General features: G+C 37.4%; 2 protein-coding genes across 7 annotated transcripts in view; both read left to right on the top strand.

The window, feature by feature from the left end:
- RADX (RPA1 related single stranded DNA binding protein, X-linked) overlaps positions 1–9,919 on the top strand; it is an 83,213-nt gene extending 73,294 nt beyond the window's left edge. For all 6 annotated transcript variants that reach the window (XR_014075742.1, XR_014075741.1, XM_081565391.1 and 3 more), the window contains 2 exons: positions 480–647; positions 9,736–9,919. Coding sequence is in view for 4 of the 6 variants with exons in the window: in XM_081565391.1 (XP_081421517.1) it covers positions 480–647; positions 9,736–9,866 (299 nt within the window). In the remaining 2 variants the exon portion in view is untranslated. The remainder of the gene's footprint in view (positions 1–479; positions 648–9,735) is intronic.
- Positions 9,920–16,204: 6,285 nt separating this feature from the next.
- Positions 16,205–20,128, top strand: part of RNF128 (ring finger protein 128) — a 103,176-nt gene continuing 99,252 nt past the window's right edge. The window contains exon 1 of the mRNA XM_081565394.1: positions 16,205–16,610. Within this exon, the coding sequence (XP_081421520.1) occupies positions 16,205–16,610 (406 nt within the window). The remainder of the gene's footprint in view (positions 16,611–20,128) is intronic.

Here is a 20,128-nt window from a genome sequence, read left to right as displayed (position 1 = left end):
TTTTTCTTGTATGTTTGAGGACAAATGGAACCTTGGTACTTCCATCCCTGGCCTTGCTTGAGTCTTATATCCTTAAGTCCAAAATGGCAGTAAGAGAACCAGTAGTTACCTCTGAATTCTCCTGTCCTGTAATGGTACCTATCATAAATGATGATGAAAATTCTCTGCATGTCTTCATTTATGTGACTAGGCTGTTCTCTAGATATTAAAGTTTAAGCCATCCATCAATATGTAAAAGATTTGGGACTGTTATTTCCAACAGTGATGCTGAGGATTGCTCCAAAGTGTCTCCTCTTTCAATCAGTAGAATGTATTCATAAGCATTTGCACAGCAAAGGGTTTAGTCTCTTAGTTTTGAAAGTTATTTTTTTACAGTTATGAAGCTGTCTGGCACATGTGAGGATCAGACCATCAGATCTGGCCTCATTAGCACCATGTACTAACTACACTTTTAATAATGTGTGATTTTTCTATAACAGGTCTGAACCATGAGATAGCAATCGATGTGGCTTTCCTCCCCATGTATTCTCTACGAGATTTCCAAACATCTCAAGTAGACACATTATTAACCTGCATGAATTACAGCTGTGTGTATCCACAGGCATCAACTGCCTGTGAAAAATTGACAGGTTCAAGAGGACTTGCAGGTAAGACAATCACAGGATCTTTGCAGTCAGAAAATAAAATTAATTAATAATGCAAATGGTCCTAAGCTTAAGATGTTACTATATAAACAGTTCTAGCTTTAACATTTGATACAGTTTAAAGAGTTATTTGGTAAAAGTACCCAAAGATAAATGAGAATATATTTTAAAATAAAATTGGATAGATTAATTAGTCCCGTATTGATGGACATTTAGATTGTTTCCAAATGTTTTTTATACTGGCAAACAGTACTGCAGTGAGTATCTATATCTATCTGTGTGTGTGTATATATATGTTGTTGTTGTTCAGTTGCTAAGTTGTGTCTGACTCTTTTGTGACACCATGGACTGTAGCCTGCCAGGCTCCTCTGTCCATGGGATTTCCCAGGCAAGAAGACTGGAGTGGGTTGCCATTTCCTCCTCCAGGGGATCTTCCTGGATTAGGGATCGAACTCGTGTCTCCTGTGTTGACAGGCAGATTCTTTACCGTTCAGCCACCAGGGAAGCCCTATGTGTATGTATATATATAATCTATAATCTTTGTGCACTTATATATCTGTAAGATGAATTCTTCAGTTCAGTTCAGTCGCTCAGTCGTGTCCAACTCTTTGTGACCCCATGGACTGCAGCACGCCAGGCCTCCCTGTCCATCACCAACTTCCAGAGTTTATTCAAACTCATGTCCATTGAGTCGGTGATGCCATCCAACCATCCCATCCTCTGTCGTCCCCTTCTCCTCCCGCCTTCAATCTTTCCCAGCATCAGGGTCTTTTCAAATGAGTCACTTCTTCCCATCAGGTGGCCAAAGGATTGGAGTTTCAGCATCAGTCCTTCCAATGAATATTCAGGACTGATATCCTTTAGGATGGACTGGTTGGATCTCCTTGCACTCCAAGGACTCTTAAGGGTGTTCTCCAACACCACAGTTCAAAAGCATCAATTCTGCGGCACTCAGCTTTCTTCACCGTCCAACTCTCACATCCATACATGACTACTGGAAAAACCATAGCTTTCACTAGACGGATCTTTGTTGGCAAAGTGATGTCTCTGCTTTTTAATATACTGTCTAGGTTGGTCATAACTTTTCTCCCAAGGAGTAAGCGTCTTAATTTCATGGCTGCAGTCACCATCTGCAGTGATTTTGGAGCCCAAAAAAATAAAGTCTGTCACTGTTTCCCCATCTATTTGCCATGAAGTGATGGGACCAGATACCATGATCTTAGTTTTCTGAATGTTGAGCTTTAAGCCAACTTTTTCACTTGCCTCTTTCACTTTCATCAAGAGGCTCTTTAGTTCTTCTTCGCTTTCTGCCGTAAGGATGATGTCATCTGCATATCTGAGGTTATTGATATTTCTCCTGGCAATCTTGATTCCAGCTTGTGCTTCATTCAGCCCAGCATTTCTCATGATGTACTCTGCGTATAAGTTAAATAATCAGGGTGACAGTATACAGCTTTGATGTACTCCTTTCCGTATTTCTTAGATGTCACCAAATTTAAAATTTTGGTGTAAGTGAAAGTGTTAGTCACTCAGTTGTGTCTGACTCTTTGTGACCCGTGGACTGTAGCCATGAGGCCCCTCTGTCCAAGGGATTTCCCGGGCAAGAATACTAGAGTGGGTTGCCATCTCCTGGTCCAGGGGATCTTCCCAACCCAGGGATTGAACCTGGGTCTCCTGCATTGCAGGCAGATTCTTTACTGTCCGAGCCATCAGGGAAGCCCAAAATTTTGGTAGGTATTGTCAAAATGTCCTTCAAAAAGGTTATAACGATTCACACTTGAACCAAAAGAAAGAGTGCCACTTGACTCACTCCCTTAAAAATACTAGATAGTATCCGTCTTGTTAATCTTTGGCAGACGATAGGCAAAATGTATTGTATCATTATTTTCATTTGCGGTTCTTAATTATTTCTAAGGTTCAATATCTTCATATATTTATTGGCCATTTATATTTTTCTGTGAACTTTCTGGAACTCTCTCTGCTAGTTTTTTCCATTTTTCTATGAGTTCTTTTTTTAATTAATTTGTAAGTTCTTTCTGCATATTGGAGAAATTTAACCCTCATTGTGTGTTGCAAATACTTTTATCAGTTTGAAATTTATTCAGTGGGAATCTTGTTTTGATTTTTTAAGTAATTTTATTTTTATGTACTCAAATATATCAGTCTTTCATTTTTGTGGCTGTTGATTTTATGTTAGACTCAAGAAGACATCACTCAGTCCAAGATTTTTTTTAAATTTACTGTTTTTTTTTTCTGATACTTTTATATCTTTTTTTACTCACATATAATTTGTATTGTGGTAAAATATGCATAACATAAAATTACCACTTTAACCATTTTAAAGTGTACAATTTAGTGACACTAAGTACATTTACAGTGTTGTGCAACCATCAGTGTTAACCATTTTCAGAACATTTTCATCATCTGAAAACAGAAACACTATACCTGTTAAACAATAACTCCCCATTCCCTCCTCTCCTTAGCTCCTGATAACCTCTATTTTACTTTCTGTCCTGATGAATTTGCTCATTCTAGATATCTAAGTGAAGTAATGCAGTTTAGTCCTTTTCGGTCTGACTTACTAACTTGTTATAATATTCTCAAGGTCCATCCATGTTATAATATATATCAGAATTTCATTTCTTTTTACGTCTGAATAATCTTCTGGTGACTGTATGTACCACATTTTTTTTATTCATTCATCTGTTGTTGGACATTTGGGTTGTTTCCATCTTTTGACCACTGTGAATAGTTCTGCTATGTAAATTGGTGTGCAAGTACCTGTTTAAGTCCCTGCTTTCAGTCGTTTAAGAATATCCCTAGGGTTGGAATTGCTGAGTCGTATGGTAGTTCTATATTTAACTTTTTGAGAAACCAGCAAACCATTTTCCACAGCAGCTGTACCATTTTACATTCCCATAAGCAGTCTACGAGGATCCCAATTTCTCCACATTCTCACCAACACATAATTTTGGGGGTTTTTTTTTTGGCTCTGTTTTTGATTGTTTTTTATAACAGCCGTCCTACAGTGATATCTCATTGTGGTTCTGATTTGCATTTCCCTAATTACAAATGATAGTGAGCATATTTTTATGAGCTCATTGGCCATGTGTATATCTTCTTTGGAGAAATGTTGGTTTAAGTCCTTTGCCCATTTTTGAATTGGGTTATTTGGGGGTTTTTGTTTTTGTTTTTGTTTTTTTGCTTTTGTTAATATGGTTTCATTTTTATAGTTTAAAATTTTAATCCATTTGGAATTTATTTTGGTATAGAGAATGAGATGGGGGATCCAGCTTAATTTTTTCCAAGGGATTAGCCATAGTTCCCAAATCATTTGTTGAATAATACTGATACGATATTGAAATTGGTATTATACTTTTAACTATTAAGTACAAGAATATATGTATGTGTATATACACACACACACACATCCCACCTCTTTGAAAGCAGTTTCCATTGGTAAACATTTCAGAAGCATAACATGGTATGGAAAGATTTTAACATATCCAAGAAAATAATTTTATTATCCTCTAGGTAATCCGGATTTCTGATATTATGTTCAGAGAAAGGAATGACACACTATATTACAAGATAGGTTAGACTGTGCTGCAGTACAAAGCAATTCCAAAGTCTCGGTGACTTAACACAGTAAAAGTTTGTTTCTTGCTCAAGTCAAGTCTGATGCAATCAGTTATTAGCTTTCTCCCCAACAGTGATTCAGGAACGCAGCCTGCTTCCATCCTGCTGCAGCTGCAACAGGAACAAATGACTTCCAGGGTTGTCCAGGCAGAGGAAGAAAGAGATGAAGGAGACTGGCTTGTAATTGTGTTGGAGCAAAACTGCTACATGATTTCCACTCACATTCTCATTAGCCAGAACTTACTTACATGATCTCAACCTAACTGGTGGCTCAGTTAGATGGTAAAGAATTTGCCTGCAGTGCAGGAGACCCAAGTTTGATCCCTGGCTTTTGAAGATACCCTGAAGAAGGGAATGGCAACCCATTCCAGTATTCCTGTTTGGGAAATTCCGTGGACAGAGGAGCCTGGCAGGCTACAGTCCGTGGGGTTGCAAAGAGTTGGACACAACTGAGCGACTAACGCTAACCTAACTAAAAGGAGGCCAGGGCACTTTGTCTCCCATGTGACCGTGAATAGGAAATGGAGTGGTAAACACATAGCATTCCTTTGTCACACTCACCTTATCCATATATGATGTTCCTAAAAATACACAATTTTTGTAATTCTAACAATTTAAAATGAGATGTAGAGAAGCTCATTTTATAGGTAAAATCTATAATCCTCTTAAAATGATTCCTTTGTAATATAAATAATAACATTGTAATTTAATAGCAGGGTATTTTTTTAAGCAGGGTATCTATTAGTTCTATTTACTTAAACTTATTTACATGATAGAAAAAGTTGCATACAACAGTAAGAGTGAAGTTTATAGTATGAATTGCTTGGGTTACATAAAGCACTTTTTATAGGCAACTGTGTGAAGCACATTTTATCTATTTAAAACTTTTAAGACACTTTGTTTTACTGCCCATCAAAATACATTTATAAATAGAAAAGAATCAGTATGGTAACAAGAGAAGCAATATTACATTTAACGAAAACCTCTAAAAGTTTGTAATTTAATACCAGTTTTTCTTAAGTAGAAAATGATGGTTGCTGACATTTAATTGTTATGTCACCTACCAAAGTGCTTTTTCTTGCATTTAATCCTCACAGCAGCCTATGATGTAGTTACTACATGAGCAGATTGAAGCACAGAGAGGTTGTCATTTACACAAGTAGGCAGAGTCACCTAAACAGAAGATTGACTTATACTTTTTGTTGCAGGTACTGCGTAACTCAATATTTATAAATGACATGATAACAATTAGAATTATTAAGGTTTGGGTTTCTGTTGTTAGCATCAAATCTGAAGATCTTAAAATCTTTCCAAAGCATCTGGATTAAAGTCCATTCCAATCAAAGAAGAAGAAAACTATACAGTACTAGCAAGTTGTTTTTTTTTTTTTTTTAATTTTTGACGGTGCTGCATCTTCGTTGTTGCATGGGCTTTTCTTTAGTTGTGGAGTGGGGAAGGATGGCTACACTCTAGTTGCAGTGCACGGCTTCTATTCTGGTGGCTTCTCTTGTTTTAGAGCACGAGTTCTAGGTCATGAGGCCTGCAGTATTTGCAGCACATGGGGTCAGCAGTTATGGCTCCCGGGCTCTAGAGCACAAGCTCAGTAGTTGTTGCACACAGGCTTAGTAGCTCTGCAGCATGTGGGATCCCTAATCAGGGATCAAAGCCAGGTCTCTTGCACTGGCAAGTGGATTCTTTACCACTGAGCCACCAGGGAAGACCTAGCACTTTTATTATATTCATTGTGTGTTAGTGAACTTGCACAATTTTAAATAATTCATCAGGGGCTTCCCTGGTGGCTGAGTGGTAGAGAGTCCACCTGCCAGTGTGGGAGACATGGGTTCGATCCCTGGTCCAGAATGATTCCACATACCTCAGAACAACTAAGCCCATGCAGCACAGCTGCTGAGCCCGTATGCCACAGCTACTGAAGCCCACGTGCCTAGAGCCTGTACTTCACAACAAGAGAAGCCACCACAATGAGATGCCTGTGCACTGCAACTACCCCCCACTCTGTGCAACTGAAAAAAAAGCCCATGCAGCAACAAAGACCCAGCAGAGACAAAAATAAATAAAATTATTAAAGATTTAAAAAAATCATCAGATTTTGTGGCAGATGTGGCTTTCATGTGAAGCTGATGAAATCTAAGCTTGAGGAGTTCTCACTTGCATAAATCCCTTCCAAGGCCCTTCTGGGGTTTTTTTGGAGGTATTTTTCTTTCTGTTTCATAAAGAGGGCCCCCAAATACTGTACCTTTTCAGGCCCCATAAAATGCAGGTGCACTGCTAGCCTTTTAGCACAATTTTTTAGAGAAGCAGCTCTAGCACAAAAGGTTCAGAGCCCATACCTTGATGCCAGACTGTCCAGTTTAGCATCACCCTATGACTTTGGTTATTTTACTTAACCTCTAAATGTTTTAATCTTTTCATATTTAAAATGAAATCTTTGTCATGTGTAGTCACAGAAATCTGTGATACAGTAGCTTAGTAATGGTCAGGTAGTGTTTTGAAAGAGATTCCTTAAATACCATTTTACCCAAAAAAAGGAAGAAAAGAAAAACAGTACTCTCTCATTTTTTGCAGATTGACTCTGCGTTGTAGCACCCCTTTGGTGCTTTGTTGTTGTTTAGTCACTCAGTTGTGTCCAATTCTTTGTGACCCCATGGACTGTAGCCTGCCAGGCTCCTCTGTCCATGGGATTCTCCAGGCAAGAATACTGGAGTGGTTTGCCAGGCTGTCCTTCTCCAGGGATCTTCCTCACCCAGGAATTGAACCCACATCTCCTACATTGGCAGGTGGATTCTTTACTACTGAGCCACCAGGGAACCCCCTTCAGTGCTTAGTCAGGCTGTTTATGACCCTGTCTTAGCCCTCACTTCTGCTCTGCAGAGACTAATGGTTAGCCAGAGCTGAACAATGAGCGTTTTCTCAGGCCTTTTCTGAACGTGCATCCAGCACTGGGCATATACATGGCCACCTTGATTCCTTGAAATACACAGGAAGTCTTAAAAGCCAATAATACTCCCCCCACATCTCTTTTCCCAGCTCCTTCCTCCCCAGCCTTTTTGGTCTGTCTCTTGCTTGTCCCAACTTTATCCCCTGCTCTATCTGCCCTAATCAATGCTTTTGCCTTTATGTGCTTTCGGCAAAAGCCACTGGGAAAGCTACCCTAGTCGTGGGGATGCTCCAAATTGGGTAAAACAAAAGCAGTTTCTTGCATCTGACCTTGAGGGAGCTGCCTAAGAGATCAAAAATACACAACCACATCTTTGAGAAAAAGGTCAGCATTGCTCCCTCTGATGCTAGCAACCTGTACCAGGAGGGCAAGCTGCCATCTTCATGACTGTTGCTGATTTGGGGAGTTAGGTGGGCAATTCAAAACCAGCACACTCTTACCACAGTGAAGCAGAATCTCTCTTCATTAATCTTTCACCAGGTTGTTAATTTTGTTCTAAATTACAGAGTTCTGCAAAAGCTGATCTGAGAGCTTTTTGCCAGCTTATAAGTTGCTTTAGTGGAGGGAGCTGCTGCTACTAAGTCGCCTCAGTCGTGTCCGACTCTGCGACCCCATAGACAGCAGCCCACCAGGCTCCACCGTCCCTGAGATTCTCCAGGCAAGAACACTGGAGTGGGTTGCCATTTCCTTCTCCAATGCATGAAAGTGAAAAGTGAAAGTGAAGTCGCTTAGTCGTGTCCGACTCTTCGAGACCCCATGGACTGCAGCCTACCAGGGTTGGGAAAATCCATGGGATTTTCCAGGAAAGAGTACCGGAGTGGGGTGCATCGCCTTCTCCATACGTATTCTTAATAATAGTTAAATAATTCTAGCATCCCTAAAGTGACCCCTTGGTTTTCCCTTCATTTTGATTTATCTGGACCTTTGTCAAAAATGACAGACAAATGAAAGTTTAAGTCTCAAAAATACCTAATTAGAGTAAATAAAAGCAAAAGTGTTTTATATAAAAGTCTTACCTATAAATTTTATTTATAAATATCCCTGTTCTATACCACAGAAAACTTGAATAAGCAATTCACAATTTAAACTTACGAATGTGTCTTTAAAAAATGAATTAAATATGATCAATAGCAAGTCTATTACTGGCAAAAGCATTTGAAAGATCAGAGATTCTAGATGAATCTTATTTACTATTTGTATTTATTTACTACTTTACCACAGGAAAACAAGAGTTATTCTGCACATTTAACTCTAGTAACTATCTGGATCATATTAAAGCATATTCACCTCCAGGCAAACAGAGAAGCTTCAACTAATATATTATCTTTAAACCAGGTTCTTTGGAGTTCTAAAACCAGAGGTTAGCTTACACTCCCGCATTTTTATATGAGCAGTGGAGGGAGAGAGCCCTGAAATTCTGTACTCTGCCATTTTCATCAATGTCTCACCCAATCCCCTCTTGATAAAGGTTCTTAAGAATATCCAAAGCTAAGTGTTAGTTAATAAAGCTACTTAAAAGGAAATATACTTTTTTTTTATAAATTTATTTATTTTAGTTGGGGGCTAATTACTTTACAATATTGTAATAGTTTTTGTCATACATTGACACGAATCTGCCATGGGTTTACATGTGTTCCCCTTCCTGGACCCCCCTCCCCCCTCCCTCCCCATCCCATCCCTCTGGGTCATCCCATTGCCCCGGCCCTGAGCATTTGTCTCATGCATCGAATATGGAATGGTGTTCTGTTTCACATATGATAATATACATGTTTCAATGCTATTCTCCCAGAACGTCCCACCCTCACCTTCTCCCTCAGAGTCCATAAAATTGTTCTATGCATCTGTGTCTCTTATTCTGTCTCGCATATAGGGTTATCATTACCATCTTTCAAATTCCATATATATGCATTAGTGTACTGTATTGTTTTTCTTTCTGGCTTACTTCACTCTGTATAATGGGCTCCAGTTTCATCCATCTCATTCCTGAGTAATATTGTGTATATGTACCACAGCTTCCTTATCCATTCGTCTGCTGATGGACATCTAGGTTGCTTCCATGTCCTGGAAATATACTTTAAAAGCAGCTTCAATTATTATTCTTATTTCGCTTTATGTCTTAGAAGTTTTGTAAATAATTGACAATTGAATTTCAAAATAGAAAAGTTTATTCTTTGTATTTCCTTGAGGAGTACTAGGAAACTTTACTTGGCACCTAAATGACCTTGAAAATATGTAGATTTATTTTGCTCCACTGAATAGTTAATTAATTAATTATGGGGAGTACCAGCTTGTATCTTGACATTTTTTGTAGCATTTGTTTGATGTATTCACTGTTATCTGCAGAAATTACTGTAACATAACTAAATGGATGTATGTAATGAATTGGAAGAGGGAGAAAATAAGAGACATTGTTAATGATAAGAAAAATTAGCTTATGTGATACTTAATCCGAGTAAATATTTACTTTATAATACTTTCCATCTGTTTTACTTTTAGGTGATGTTATCAAAACAGTAGCTAAAATGGATAAAGCGCATGTCATCTGTATCTTGGATATCTGTAGTTTGGGGGACAATAAAGCAGAAGTCTATTTGCACAAAATTTATAAACCAAATAAAACTTCTTAAAAATTGGCAAATGAAATTACTAAAAGGTTATAAATAAAGCATTGCTTTAAAGATATTGTCGTTTTGTTGGTGATTTCAATAACCGTTTCTCAGCAAGAATATTACATAAATTCTAAAGTGGTTTTCTGTTCATCTTGTATTTGGAGCTAGCACACTTCATTTTAAATTCATTACTTGAAAAGGTCATCAAAACAATTCTTGTGTATCAAAATTCATGTTACTTGTTCTATATGAGTATTATCTTGACGTAGAATTTGTGTTAACTGTTCTATTTGTGAAAGTGTCCATCGTGACTGACTTTACCACCCCCAGGGACTGTAGCCCACTGGCTCCTCTGTCCATAGGGTTCTTCAGGGAAGATACTGGAGTGAGTTGCCATTCCCTTCCCTGTGATCATCTTCCCGACCGGGGATGGAACCCAGGTCTCCTGCATTAGCAGATTTTTTTTTTACCATCTGAGCCACCAGGGGTGGCTGTTTGTGTGGCCATTTTATTCTACAGCCTCAGCATTAAGGCATCCCAACTTACAAGAGTTAACTTTTCATGGACATTTATTTAGCATCCTTCCATTTTTATTGGGTTATGATGAAATTCTCCCATCCAAGTTCTAACCAGAAGAAGTTTGTGGTCATAAGCTAACCATACTCTGACCCTGCTTAGCTTCTGAGATTGGACAACATCAGGCACAGACAGGTGGTACGGCCATAGATTACAGTAGAGAATTCTAAATTGCTAATTTGAGGATTACATTCCCCTAAAGCGGTCAACCTGCATTTCTCATAACCGAGGTAGTTTCTGTCATTTTCAAAAGCACGTGTGGATTGTTATATTCCAGTTGCCTTGGCCTTTAGTTTGGTCCACTGTACAACGAGCACACTGAATTCAGTTCTCATAAGGTTTTCCACTCTATTGTGACTTCATACCCTTTGAATTTCTAAATGTTTTGACCAGTGTGTGGTCTTTTGTTCTTAAAACTGTGTTTAAAGTTAATTAAAATAGTGAATCCTCCTCATTTAAAAATTTTGAGTATTATTAAAGAAGTTAAAACTTGTCTCTTTCTGAATGTAGTTGTTGTCTTTCCTCCATATTTTTGACCTATAATAGACCTACATGTACTTGCTAAATGAGCCAGTATGATTCTTCCATATGGGTTGAAAACTGTTGTTTATCAAATAGAATCTGGGTTTTCATATTAAGCTATTATAAACTTTAATAGTTCAGTTTTAGTGCCACATAAATTTTGGAGAAGGGAAAAGTTAATACTTAAGTAACTGTTGACTAAAAAACTCTCAGGCTGAGATTGCAAAATTACACTTTAACAGGTGTGATTTCTGTTCTCATATTGAATGAGAAATATGAAATATTTTTTCAGATTCAAGATCTTTAAAAACAACTTCTGTGGCAATTTATCTTATAGTAATGTTTCTATCCAAATTTGGAGTTTTAACATCTGTGTCTACATGTATTTCCAGTTACAGAAAAATTGGATAGGTACTGTGGTGATTTCCTAAGGAAAATAGCAAACTGTCACATCAGAAGACCTTATCTTCAAGTGACAATAAGTACTGATTCTTCCCAAATCAACACAAATACACTACTATTGCATCACTTTTATATTAAAAAACTGGTTTATAAATTATTAAATATTACATAGTTGTACCACAAGACCACAATCTTTTACTGAAGTTTCTAATTTTAGATGGTATATGAGATCTACACATTTAAATCCTTTGGTAAGCTATTAAGAATCTGAGCACCTTTATGTTCTGTCACTTTTATTTCTTTGTTGGACTTATCCTGCATTAATTTTATTCACATTAAGAATAGGTCTTTAAAGAAATTTGAAACCCTTATTTTGTGACACTGATAACATTTGGTGTTATCAAATCTAGCTAGGTACCTTCTGCCAATAGGGAGTATCCATGCTGTGTCCTTGCTCAGTTGCTCAGTTTTGTCTGACTCTTTGTGACCCCATGGACTGTAGTCCATCAGGCTCCTCTGTCTGTGAGATTTTCCAGGCAAGGATACTGGAGTGGGTTGCTATTTCCTTCTCTAGGGGATCTTCCCAACCCAGGATTCGATCTTGTGTCTCCTGCATTGGCAGGCGGATTCTTTACCACTGAGCCACCTGAGAAGCCCCTTCAGAGCTCTAGGAAGCCAGTAAATGGTTTGTGGCCAGTGATATGCTTTAATTGGATTCATAATGTTTTAGAGTGGTCACTGTCTCCTGGAAAGAGAATGGAATATAAGGAGGTTAGCAGAGACTGCTAGCTATACCCTAATACCTATTCTTCTCATAGAGGAACAGTTCTCTCCATTTTTAGCTAAACAGATAGCTACCTAGAATAAACAATACTTTTCCTTGCTTCCTTTGTAGCTGGATATGGCCTTGTGACACTTTTATTTGGCTTGGGCTAATATTAAAGTTAACTTAGTTGTTTTGAACATACACCAAGTTAGTCGCCCAGCCCAGAATTGGAAGTTTGCTATGAATAATCAAGGAGTATCTGTATTAGACACCATTCCTGGATCTAGTAAGCCCTGTACTTCATCTATAAATGATAGGTTTGTCATACCTCTTATTCATTCATATGGAAAAATCTGAAATTTTTCTTGCTTAAGGGATGTAATTCCCTTCTCTATGCCTTTATTAATGTTACATACCTTTCCTGATATTCTTAATATGTATTAAGGTACTTAATATTAAGGTACAAGCAATAGAAAAAGTCCAATAGTATCAAATGTTTGAAACACACTAGTGGTTCTCAAACTTGGCTTCATATTGGTATCACCTGGGGAGTTTCAAAAATGACTATGCCAACATGTCACCCTCACCCCAAGTTTCTGATCTGGGTGTAGCCTGGACATCAAGATAGGTAACAGCTCCCCAGGTGATTTTAATATGCAGACAAGTTTGTACACCACTAAAGTTATATACCACTAAATGGGTATATAGTCCCATTTCAAGCACTTGCTAGTTTTATTAGAGCTCAAGGTTTACACAGTACATGGAACTTAACCTCCTATCTCGGTGCTGTAGTTTCACCTACACTCGATGCAGCTTCATCTTGAATTGTTCTGATAAGAAAAATTAAAACCTCATAGTTTTGAAACAACTTTCGTTTTTGTAAGAGTTCTAGCATGTCAGATCCAGAAAAGACTTGATAGGTCAATTCTAATCCAACCTCTTTCATTGTGTCAATGAAGAAAAAGTCCAGGAGAACTTACTGTTTTCCTGAGGATGTAATACTAGCTGCTGCTGTGTCAGCACATGCACAACCTTTTGTCCTGTAAGAGAATTCAGGGATGTTCAGAGAAGCACCTAAAGTACAAACAAACATCAAACCTTGGGGAGAAGGAATAGTCAGGGAGTTTGTGATGGACAGGTACACACAGCTACATTTAAAATGGATAACAAGGTCCTACTGTATAGCACAAGGAACTCTGCTCATATGTGGCAGCCTGGATGGGAGGGAAGTTTGGAGGAGGATGGACACATGTATGTGTGTGATTCTACTGTAGGTGTTCCACAGAGAAAATCTTAAAAACACTGAATAAATACTAGACTACTCATCCCCCAGCAAATTACCTTGAGTCAACTGGAAAATTGCACTGATGAGTATTTATTGTTCTAGGACTAATTTTACTTAACTGCAAAATTTTAAAAACAATTTTAAATTATCTTTGTAAGGTGTGACTCTCTGAAAGCCATAAAAGGAAACATAAAGGCACTTACATACAAGGTATATAATGCTGGCTACCATATAAAGTCATGCACTTCAACCATCAGAGCAATTTAAAATTGTTTGGCAAAGTTTTCTCATGAGCACTGCCACAAAGTGTTATGCAAAGTTGTCATTTAAAATCATATAATGATTTTCCTTTTAGAATCAATTTAATAACTGGTATAGAAGGTTAAATCTCTAGAACTTTACTAATGAATTACCTGTTGAATTGATCACAGATGTCTGTTAACAATCAGCAGACTAATCATTTTGACAATAATACTTCTGTTTTCAGTTTGATAGTTTTCTTTGTCTAGTGAGTAGTCTTTATTGTGAGTTTTGACGTCAAAGTGATAGTGCTAATAGCAAAATAATAAACTACTTGGATTTACTCTGAAATAGACCATAAGCTAATACACAAGACCTTTAAACTTTTCAGTTCAATTCCGTGAATAATTATTGAGTGGTTACTGTGTGTAAGTTGTTACTAATACCAGGTACTGTGAGGGAGGGGATACACCGATGAGTAATCAGCAGCTGTAACAGGATAGAAAGGTTCATAATATTTGTATTGTGCATTTGCTAGGGTTTGTCCACAAGCTTCTACTGCAGATTCCCTGAACTCCTCTCTGATGTTAACTGTTTGTTTCCACTTGCAGGGTCCACTCCCAACGCTAATACTTCAGATGCCCAGGAATGGACAAGTGGGGGAGTGGGATGGAAATAGCTTCATTGGTCATCTTCTTCAACAATGTCTCCTATTTTCCTGTTTTGTGTTGTCCTGTCCCGTTGACTCGAGTGGTATTCCTTATTCCAGACTATTTTCCTTGGACTTCAGACTACCATTGTTTCTGCCTTCCTTTTGACCTGGTGTCTTTTTACTTCTCTGTCAGTCTGATACCTATTTCTCCGTTTTTTTTTTGACTTTTGGCCCAATCAGACTCCTGATATCTCTGTCTTGTCCGTTTGTCTACTCCTTCACCAGCCCTTGGCACACATTGCAATCTGCCTTTCCCAGCAACTTATCCAGACCAATCGAGCCCACACCAATGTATGCCCAACTGCTGCTAGTGTCCAGTGTACTCTTGATTAAAAACAGCTTACAGTAAAGGAAGCAATGAAGTAAATAAAGCTATCTATATGTTTAAAATAACCAGAATTAAAAATTCTAGGACCTAGAGACATTCAAAGTGAAGAAAGAGAAAATTATCCTATATTAGCACATATATGTGGAATCTAGAAGAGTGGTGCAAATAGGTGAATCGATTTGCAAAGCAGAGATGGAGATACAGATGTAGAGAACAAACATGGACATCAAGGGGGGAACAGGATTGGGGTGGGATGGATTGGGAGATAGAGATTGACATATATACGCTACTATGTGTAATATGGGCTTTCCTGATGGCTCAGTGGTAAAGAATCTGTCTGCCAGTACAGGAGATGCAGGTTGCATTGGGAAGATCCCCTGGAGAAGGAAATGGCAACCCACTCCAATATTCTTGCCTGGAAAATCCCACAGACAGAGGAACCTGGGGGCCTACAGTCTATGGAGTCACAAAAGAGTCAAACATGACTTAACAACTAAACAACAGTGTGAAAAATAGATAACTAATGAGAACCTACTTTTAGCTCAGGGAACTCTACTCAGTGCTCTGCGGTGACCTAAATGGGACAGAAGTCCAAAAAAGGGGGTATATGTATACATAAAGCTGATTGATTTTGCTGTACAACAGAAACTAACACAATATTGTAAAGCAATTACACTCCAATAATTTTTTTTTAATTCTAAATGTTAGGAGATAAACCTTGAATAATCTTTTGTTAGAGTATAAGACATGCGACATAAAAATTAATGGAATGCATCACATCATAGGTATCAATCAGTTGAGAAATATTTGAGTGCCCACCACTGGCAAGGCATTGTACTTCAAGTATACTTCAAATCTCTAGTGACTGGAATATGTTTCCCTTTCAATGAATAAACAAGGTAGCAGAAGATATTCCTTGGGGAGACTGTTAAGAAAAATTCCACAAAGAAATAAAACCAAAAAAAAAGCTGCAAAATCAATTCCACCAATGCCATAGCAATTAAAATGACAGATCTTAACTTACTTCCGGCTGAACTGGTTGATAGCATATTTCAGCAGGGCTTGGTAAACCAGTTTGGTGTTTTAGATAATCTGAGAGAGGTGACTTTCATTTTGTCACGTGAGAGTCCCAAGAGTCCAGTTCCTCATTCCAATCCACTCCATGTTTATGAAAGTTCATTAGCTGGAACAGTAAGAAGGAAAAAATGTCAATGCAGGAAGTCATCCAATCCTGATAAGTTGACATGTAGAATAAAGTTGACGGTGTTATTTATCGCTAAGGCAGTCCTGATTAAGGGTTATATGTGTGTACAGTTGGAGGAGGGACAGGCAAAGGGGAATATAGCTAAGTAAAGTGAAATAGAGCTGATGTATTCAGAGCTTACATTGCTAGAGGTGAGATCAGTTACCTACTTGCAACTGAAATTTCAAACTTCTGCTTAGCCCGGACCTGCATGGACAAATGGTGACTGATAGTTGGAAAAATCAGCAGACATCTTAAATTTTATGTTCAAATGAATGAACAATGAACCAGGAGACTAAGTCCAGTTGTTTTCGGCTGCTGGTAATTTTTACCTTTTTATTTAAAATTACAGCACCTTTTTCAATTAATGCCTATGTGACTGTGACTTACTACAATGGAACCAGCAACTACACTTCAATAGAGACATGCAAATGTGGTGTTTATGGCTTAGCCTCACCAGTGGCTAATGCTATGGGGGTGGTAGGCATCCCTAAGAACAATAACTACCAAGCTTGTGACTACAACACTGAGTTTACCTATACTAAGAAGCCCTGGATTGCGCTGATAGAAAGAGGTAATTGTACATTTTCAGAAAAAATTCAAACAGCGGACAGAAGAAATGCTGATGCTGTTGTGATTTACAATCTTCCAGAGACTGGCAACCAGACGATACAGATGGCAAATTCCGGTAAGAACTGATTCCCAAAGAGGGTTAATGTCTTTGTTTATCTTAAAATGGTATTTCTATCTAGAATGGCTCTAGGATCTGGCAATGAGACTGTTAAACAAGTGTATTTTAAATTTTTTGCCCAGTGCTATTGAGTTACTTTACTATTAATATTTGGAATTAATTTGTTTCAAGAACAAAAGCAATTCAGAAAGTGGTTCCTGTTTTCCTTCATGATATTCTTAGCTCTATTAGTTTTCTCAGTGCATATTATATAACTGCTTTTTAATAAATGTGCCTTTACCTGTAAACATTAAAGAAAATATAAATGTTTTAATTTCATTCTTAATTTGTACTTTTCATTTTGATTCAGGGTTGTATGTATTTAAGTATGCTGTAACTGCAAAACTGATTAACTATTATGATCAAACAGTAGCATGTTTTAAGTGTTCAAAATGTTTACAGAAATGAGAATTCAACTATCTGCTGTATGCATGTGAGATTTTAATATTTGTGGGACTAATACATATAAAACTACTCTGTAAGAAACATTATACATTTAAAATGGTATGGTTGAAATTGGATATCTCTGTAATTCACACCAAAAGTAAAGATTTCCCTTTAAAATGTTTACTTATGACTCAAGTAAATATAATTATCTAATTTATTAACTTTGTAAAGGAATTTACCTCTTAGAATTACTGTTTTTATTTTGTTTATTTTGTAAAAAATGCCAGTTTCGAAATAAATGGTTTTAAACCAGTGAAAAAGTAGACTTCTGAAACAAGTCTTCTGTACTTTAGGTGGATATAGGTATTTTCGACCCCAGACTTGGCCAAAGGAAAAAAATAATTTCAAACAGTAAGATCTGGTCGAATGCAATATCAGGATAATTAGTATTCTCACCACCAAATTTTGTGTCTGAGAAAATTAATGTAAATTAAATCAACCAGATTTCAGAATTGTAAGAAAAAAATCAAATTTGTGTTGAGTAGTAGAATGATTGAAACATCCAGGTTGTGTACATACAATATGGCAATTTGGTACTAATGTTTGAAAACTAAGCTGCTTGTTTCTCTGGGTATTGAAAAACCAGGTAACATGGTCTTTAGCAGTACAAAATTGTTGTAAATGTACAAAACTCTACTTGCTACCTTTTGTAACATATGCCGGACATCACCAGAACCCAAGTATTCACATTTTTTTTCTTCTGAAGTTAAGAGTACTCCATAAGCATTCCCTGTGTTCCTATATTTTACAGATGACTTTTGTTCTTGTAAAAATAAAATGAGGCAGGTTTCTGTTGAAAATTAGGAGTTAAACCTCTTCTAAGGAACCTATGTGCTCTGTTTCAAATTAGAGACTCTAAGTATTCAAGATTTCCTTTTACATGGACAATCACATTCTGCTGTTTACTCCCCTGTTTTATTTAGCATAATTTTTTAACTGAAGTATAGTTGATTTACAATGTTGTATTAGTTTCCATGTGTACAGCAAAGTGATTCAGTTATATATATATATATATATATATATATACACACACACACACACATATACACACACAGATATGCTATATATATATGCTATATAGTAGGTCCTCATTGGTTATCAATTTTATATATAGTAGCGTGTATATGTTATTACCCAAATTCCTAATTTATCTTTCCTCCCCACCTTTCCCCTTTGGTAACCATAAGTCCGTAAGTTTGTTTTTGATGTCTGTGAGACTGTTTCTGTTTTCTAAATCTTCTGGTTTTCTGAAAGTGTAAACAGTATCAGACTAAACAGTAGTCATGTTTTCAAAACTTGCTTTGCAACATGAAGGGCCAACTACTGAAAAGTAGGTGCCCAGCTATTGAATTAAAAGATTGACCAAAACATTAAATCTCTCCAAAAAACAAGCACAGTCATTTGAGTATATGTCTCTGAGTAGAGTTTAAGAAACAAAGCAATTACATTTATCATTGAATATATAATACCAATATAATCAAGGCTATGTGGTAAAAAACATTTGTAAAAACTACAGCATTGCTCCTGTTTTAAAATAAGCACATGGGAAAAGACAGCATTATCATAGTAATTGTAATAGTTAATATTTATTGCCATTTAATATATGCCAGGCACTGTTTTAGGGTCGTTATTTTAACTAATGAATGGTGATCTTTAACACTGAATGATCTCAACCCCAAAGAATTAAAATTGTAAGTTTAGTGTTTTGCAGTTACAAGACCTGTCAGCTAGTATGTCATTGTAGTTCTTTCTTCCTAGAAATTTCTCTTAGATAGAAACTATTATATAATGCAGTTGACAAACAACAAACATAGGGAAGTAAGTGTGGATATGAAAACTCAATGATCAGCCCCTAGACCATTAAAGACTGAGTCATTATTTTATAACATAAGCCAAAACTGTGTTTGTTTTTGCTATCTTTCATTAGTGTGTGTGTGTGTGTTTTTTTAGGCACAGAGCGTGGGGGAACAACTCCTGCTCCTCCTACAAAAGCTCTAGGCTTTACCTTCCATCGCCTTATCTTTTATCACCCCTGAAAACCACCTTTTCAAAAACCACACTCTAGCCCCCTCAGGGCTGTAGCACCCTTTCATTTCCTTGGTTCCCACTACCTCTTCATTCCTTCAGTCGCATTTTCCATGCTAGGCCTCCCTAGCTTTTCCACAATGCTGAGCCTCTTTATGTCTTATTGATGTCAACATCCTCCAACCAAAGGCTGCTAGGAACAGACCTGTAGTTTTAAAAGTTGGATTTATTACTTACTGCAGCAAAGGGGGAATGTATACCATCAAACACAGTGGGGTATCTCAGTAAGAGGGCTTTAGAAAGGATTTCTAGGATTTGGGCTTGCTTCAGATGACTTAGGGGAGGATTTAAGGAAACAGGCCTTTGACCAGACATCCCAGTTTGCCTGAGACAGGAATTTCCTGGGTTGTGGGTCTTGCAGTGCTAAAGCCAGGAAATTCTTGGGAAAACCAAGCTGAGTAGGTCACTCTAGCTGGCATTGTTTTTGATTTGGATGCTATCAGAAAGTAGGGGGTAATTCTGTGATTGGATTTCTAAATAAATCTTATTTGTAAGTGGGGAAGACTAACCTGAACTGGCAGATAATTGGTAAAGAAGTAATTGTCACTCTTGTTTGTCAGGATGGGAGATGTTTGGTCATTTTTGTGCCTTGGATGCTGTTCATATTTTGACTGGATTCAGACATAATTACAGAATGGTCTTGTCTTTGTCTTGATCCATCATGGGTACAGAATGACCTGCTCTATTGATGCTCTGTGAAATTATTTATGTTCAATAAGAAAACACCAAGTCCTAATTGTTAGTACCAAGCCAGGTCCCAGATATCAGAGGCTGCTTGTCTCTGTCTCATCAACAATACACTATGTCTATGTCTTTACTGCTGTGCGAATACATTATCTCCCCCCATTTTATATATCAGTGCTTCCCCACCCCCTATACTCTGCCTTCAAGGTCCCCAAGAAGCCCAAGAGATGCTTCTGCACCCCTTACCTCTCACGGTTTCA

Source organism: Giraffa tippelskirchi, chromosome X (assembly GCF_054371585.1).
Source record: "Giraffa tippelskirchi isolate mGirTip1 chromosome X, T2T-mGirTip1v1.2.pri, whole genome shotgun sequence".
NCBI classification, from domain to species: Eukaryota; Metazoa; Chordata; class Mammalia; order Artiodactyla; family Giraffidae; genus Giraffa; species Giraffa tippelskirchi.
The sequence above is the reverse complement of the archived record's forward strand: the minus strand, read 5'-3'. Positions and strand labels throughout refer to the sequence as shown.